This window comes from Limulus polyphemus, unplaced genomic scaffold, assembly GCF_000517525.1.
Source record: "Limulus polyphemus unplaced genomic scaffold, Limulus_polyphemus-2.1.2 Scaffold2928, whole genome shotgun sequence".
Classification (NCBI taxonomy): Eukaryota; Metazoa; Arthropoda; class Merostomata; order Xiphosura; family Limulidae; genus Limulus; species Limulus polyphemus.
This window is the reverse complement of record NW_013668538.1, coordinates 101,194-107,206: the sequence shown is the minus strand read 5'-3', so window position 1 is coordinate 107,206 and position 6,013 is coordinate 101,194. Positions and strand designations below refer to the sequence as shown.

General features: G+C 38.0%; 1 protein-coding gene across 1 annotated transcript in view; it reads left to right on the top strand.

The window, feature by feature from the left end:
- LOC106468239 (F-actin-methionine sulfoxide oxidase MICAL3-like) overlaps positions 1–6,013 on the top strand; it is a 42,414-nt gene that overhangs the window by 33,833 nt on the left and 2,568 nt on the right. Inside the window, exon 9 of the mRNA XM_013928656.2 lies at positions 177–964. Within this exon, the coding sequence (XP_013784110.1) occupies positions 177–964 (788 nt within the window). The remainder of the gene's footprint in view (positions 1–176; positions 965–6,013) is intronic.

Genomic DNA, 6,013 nt, shown 5'->3' with positions numbered 1-6,013 from the left:
TAGAGCATTCATGAAGGAACAGGATATTTCTAGAAGTCAATGACGGGTTACTAGCGTCATGTGACCCCGGTGTCGTAACACAATGTTGTATATCATAAGTGTTGTAATCTTGTTTATTATCAAACATTGGTTGATTGAATATTTGATGTAGTTAAAAAAGTAAGTTTATTTCTTAGGTACTGCTGCTGGTGCAAGAACACTTTTCAAACAGATTGATGCAACCACCTCATCTGTGTCTTCTGCTTCGAATAAGTTACCTTCTACCAACCGTAGGCGAACCCGAGAGACACTCTTCTCCAGTCAGTCATCTGTTAATGATGCTGATGTTGTGAAATGTAGCGACCCTGTTTGTAAGGATGATATTGAAATTGATGCCTCACAGTTGACACAACGATTTAAATTTTTTGAGAACTATAAAAATGAACCAAAGGAAAGAAAACGATTTCAGATCACCCCTCCCAGGGAAACTAAGATAGAAGAATCACCCGAAAGAGAAATTATCCGAGACCCGAATGTTGTACGATCGTCTGACGCTGCTGATGAAGTAATAGTTACAGACACAGCTAAGAAGATGCTTGATAAATTCAAGCAGTTAGAGAATCAATCTGACATTGATGATGTTCCAGCTGGTCCTAAGCCAGTCAAACGTATCACTCCACCACGAGAGTATACTAGAGTTGATGATGAACGTGAATCTTCACCAGAGCCAGAAAGAGACCCTAACATTATTCGTTGCAGTTACAAAACTGAAGATGACATAACGTGGGAGGCTGATAGAGCCAAGTGTCTCCGTGCCAAATTTGAGCAATGGCAGCATGAAATTGATAAAGAAAATGTTAGAAATGAAGAAGAATATATGCCAGAAATAGATACTGCAAAGAACTTGCGGGCCAAGTTTGAAGCAATTCGGGAAGAAAGCATTAAACCAAAAGAGAAACCAAAGCCAAGAGTGAGGAGATTTGTTGTAAGTACTTTATATTTCTTCCATTTATTATAAATACATTTAGAACTCTGATTCTAGTTAGTTACATTAGCTTATTATCATGCAGTCTTACATGTACAGTATAGTGCATTTTGGTGCTTAATTAAAACATTGTACAAAAGTGTTAAAAGTATGTCCTTATAACGTGTTTTTTTTTGTAAGGTGTAATATTTGACAAGAGAATAATAACGATGTTAGGAATATACTGTATTTATATAATGAATTACATTAAATGCAGGTACATAATATAAGTGAGGGATTTTTTAATTTAAAAAGGGCGTTTGTGCTTCATTTTCGTACTTCATTAAACATTAAGGTCTTCCTTATTCAAGTAGATAGAGCTGAATAATGTGGTAAGTTAATCTAAATATTTTTCATCACCAGTTCAACGTGTTCTCGTGACATGCGTCGTTTTCCCCAACATAACAAAAAAACCTTACGATGAAACTTTGTAGAATGGATGGCAACTGCTTGTTGTAGAGACACAAGTGTAGAGGACAATGTTTCGAAAGTCTTCCACCTTTCGTCTTCTGAAGACGAAAGGCGGAAGACTTTTGAAACGTCGTCCTCTACACTTGTGTCTCTACAACAAGCAGTTGCCATCCATTATACAAAGTTTCATCATGAATACTCTGCCTAAACAATCTATCAAAAAAAAACACCTTACATTTGGATATGTTATACTTTTAATGCTAATCGGTGGTTCATCATAGTATTTTTGTTTCATGGAATTATTAAAGGTGCATGAATATAATCATAAATGGAATTTAACACTACCTATCTATGCATATCTTCAAAAGTTGTATAACTGTATTGTGGTAAATGTTGATGTGCATAGCCTAACTTTTATGCATTACTTTATAGATAATGTTTTTTATTTACTTACATTTAAGTATAAATGCAGATTTTAAGAGCGTTTGATAACTTGTAGTATTGTTTAGAGTTTAAAAAGTTGCATTGCAAACAATAGCTTCAACAAAACAAAACTTTATTGTTGAAATTTCAACATAATTTTTATATTTAGTAATAGTATATTTGTGATATTACTTGGCAGTAAGTTTAATTATTAGCCCTAGAATAATGTAATTTAAATTATTAGTTTTACTGTAATATATACTCCTGTTAAATGTCGTGCTTTGCCCAGTAAGGTTTGCTACATCCTGCAAATGTTAAACATCTTCTGTACTGTATTATAAGTCTCTTCACTTTTCTCAATTTGCATGTTTCTGATTTAACTTTTCATGCAGTTTTATCATTCAATGTGCATTCGTAATATTAGTCACAGCAGATAGTATAATTATTATGATATAAGACAATCGAAGATCAACTTTAACTACATTCTTTGACTAAAGTTCAGTATGTTACAACTAAACTTTACCCAAATTATAAAATCAATTTAAAAAAATCATGCACAGGAACAGTTATCCAAAAATGAAAAGTAGTCAATTTTGGAATTACCAAAAACTAGTAATATATGTTTAGAAAATGGGAATTACAATACAGTACAATATGTCCATTCACAGGTATAGCTATTCTCCTTCAGTGCTGCCTTCTGTATGCAAAAATAGTTTTGCATGCCAAAAGCTTTGAGCTTCCACAATCAACGTGGTTCAACTGCATCTTGCATGTAAATCATCATGGGGCAACCCTCCACCAATAGGTGTGTGACACCCTCTTGATGCATGTGACTCCCTCTATTCAATTATACTGAACTATCACTTCTCGTTTGGCAGTGCTGGTGTCCAGACGTTTTTCATTCTGCTTTTCAACTGTTTTATTTTTTTAAACTTATTGAATCTTTTTAATATTATTTTTTTTCAAAGTTGATTGGACTATTCTGTAATTTATTCCAAAGTGGAATTGTTATGCTTATTTTTTAAAAGTTTATGAACATAAGAATAACTTACTTTTTTCTAGTTTTACGTTTATTTATTCCAACATTGCTGTGTTTGGTTATTCATCGTTAACGATGAATTTCGAAGTCCAAGTTGCCACATCGGTGATAATACCATCTAGCAGCAGATTTACACAGGCTGCAGGTGGGGGGGGGGAAATCAACCATGGAATTATTGGCCATCATTCAACGAGAGATTGATCGTTATATGAGCCAACCTACTCCTCTTGAACATGCCAAACCTGTTCGGGATGGCGAGGAATTTGACATCCCTTTTCCGCCACCTGATTTTGCTGGGTCTTCCAATGCCCCTACTGCAAGATCAGCTGGGGTAATACGGCTTTTTTTGGATATGATTTCTCAGGTGTGTTCTGTTTTATCAATTTCTTTTAATCCTCGTCCTTCCTTGTTACATGATACCATTCCTTTAAGTATTTTGTGTTCCCCCTTCTCTGATTATTAGGATTCATAGAGAGCATTTTGTATCTCAGATGCGTGAGGGCACTAGCATTCCTCGCTCTCCATAGGCTTTATATAAGTTTGCTTTAGTCTACCATCTGGTTGAATTTCCATTTTTTGAGTCACAACAGTTGGAATCACTTTTGCCTGTGTGGGTGGGACCTGTTTGTTTATCACATGCCTACGTGGTTTCTCTATTGTTGTGATCTTCTGGGAAGAGTTGCTGTATTGTTCCAAGTTCGTTTACCACCTACTTATCTCCATGACTTGCGTATGGCCATTTTTTTCAACAGTCTGTTTTCAGAGATATTCCGAGACTTTAGAATCCTGTGTACAATCAGTGAGACAGCAATCGACCTACCCTTTGGGTATGCTTTGGCCCCATGTGACTTTTGTCGAGTGGTCAAAGCTTTTGCCCGACATATTCATGCTCAGGATTGTGCTTACACCATTACATAGACATTGGCTTCTGACAACTCGTTTTGAATGGAAGTCCGTCCTTCACACTCATCTGCAGCTTGTGTAGGTTGGTTAACCAAGTTGTAGAAGTCATTCCTTATACCCACCCAATATCTCGTCTACTTGAGTGTCTATTTCAACACTCATGTCATCAGGCCCAACCTTCTTCTCTTTGACTCCATTCGATGGAGCTTTCAATTCTCCATACACTTACTGCCCATGAGGTGCTATTGCTTTTTGGGATGTGGTCTTCTGTAGAAACCCTTATCCCTTGGGTTGAGTGCATATGTCTCTTCAGTGGACTCTGCACGACCAATGGAAATTTGCATGGGATCCCCTGCTTCTTCCCTTGTCGACGATCTGCATTGGTGGTTAGACAAGACTCACATATCGGCGAATGTTCTGCTTCCTCCCCTTGTCCAGATTTGCATATCTTCATGATTGCGTCCCTCCATGGCTGGGGGTGGGGGGTCGATCAACAGGAAGCTTCAGGACAGTGGTCTCCAGCCAAAAGGTCTTACCATATCAACATCCTAGAGCTTCTGGCCATACATCATGCTTGGAAACGTGCAGGAAACGTGTGGTCATAATCTATTTCTACAATTCTATAGTGGTAGCTTAAATCAATCACTAAGTATGTACCCATTCTCATTCCTTTTGTGATTGAACCTTTGATCTCCATTTGTTTGGCCCACATGCTCAGTATTTGTTTCCTCGCGTGTCATGTTCTGGGTGCATTCAACCTTGTTAAAGATCATCTTTCCAAACCAGAAAAAATTTACCTAATGGAGTGGTCTCTCAATCCTTTCATTTTCCAATGGCTGTGCCTTTGGTGGGATACTCCTCACGTGGATGCATTTGCCACATCTACCAAGTTACCTCTGTTTTGGTCTCCAGTTCCTCCTCCACTTGCACTGGCTGTTGATTTATTCATGGTTGAATGCATTCTCCCATCCATTTCCTTCCCAGGGTAATTTCAATCCTCCATACCACTGCATGTGAAATCCTTCTGATTGCTCCTTACTGGCTGGCACAACCGTAGTTTCTGCAGCTGCTCCAGCTCAAATCTGCTCTGACATTACCTCTTCCTCTTATTTCATCCCTTCTACGTTAACCTTGGTCATTGGCATTTCATACAACCCTTCATGCCCTTTGTCTTCATGCCTGGTCTTTATGTGGTCCTTAGCGAGGAGATCCGGATTTTCACGACAAGTTACTTTGTTTTTAGTACATTCCATTGACCCTTCCTCTATGGATGTTTATCAATGTATGTTGAACATTTTCTGTCATTGGTATTTGGGTTGGGGGGTTTTCATCTGTTTGACCCACTGTTCTTTTTCTTACAGATTTCCTCACTTGGCTGTTTGATCAGGCTACCTTATCCCACACTTTTTGTTTTCCTGGTACTCTAAAGTTTTTATCTCTCCTACCTTTTCACTATTGTTGCATTCCTTTTGGATTAATCGACTTCCTCGACATACAGATTGAAATGTCAGTGTGGGTTTTCATTGCCAGTTGAAACTGTCTTCATGTTCAATTTTTCACTTATCCCTTAAGACTTATTTCCTTCTCCTTTTGGCCTTTGGAGGTCGTTATTTGTCATACATGCCCTGTATCTTTCCATATATGTTTGGCTGCTCATGAGGATAATTCCTCCTCCTTTTTGAGTTTCCTTCCTACCATTATCCACCTATATTCCCGGTATAATCCAGATAGAATACTATGTTCCATACTTGCTCTTTGTTGTTGTATTGCCCTCATGGCTTTCTTCTATTGTGTCTGCTCTCACTTCTCCATCCTGTAGCAACTATCATCTGTTCGGGACTTTTCTCCTTTCACCCTCACCAATTGGGTTCGGCTTTTGATTTGATTGGCTTATTCTTCCTTGTCTCTTTCTTCCCTTAATTTTTTCCAGGTGTCTTCACACCAGATTTGGTTATCAGCATCCACCTGTAGCTGTTCTTCAGACTCTAGTGAGGCTGTGACTGAGTAAGTTATCTTTTTATTATATATATATATATAGAGAGAGAGAGAGAGAGAGAGCTTTATTTTAGGAGGCATATCCCTTTTTTCTTTAAGGTTCCCCACTCTGTGGCAAGCGGTGCCTGTCCAGGTATACTTAACTCATCTGCACTGTAAGGCCATGATGATTTAAGAATTACAATTTCCATGGTCACTAAATGCACACTGAGATGGGGGTTCCACAAGATCACTTGTAG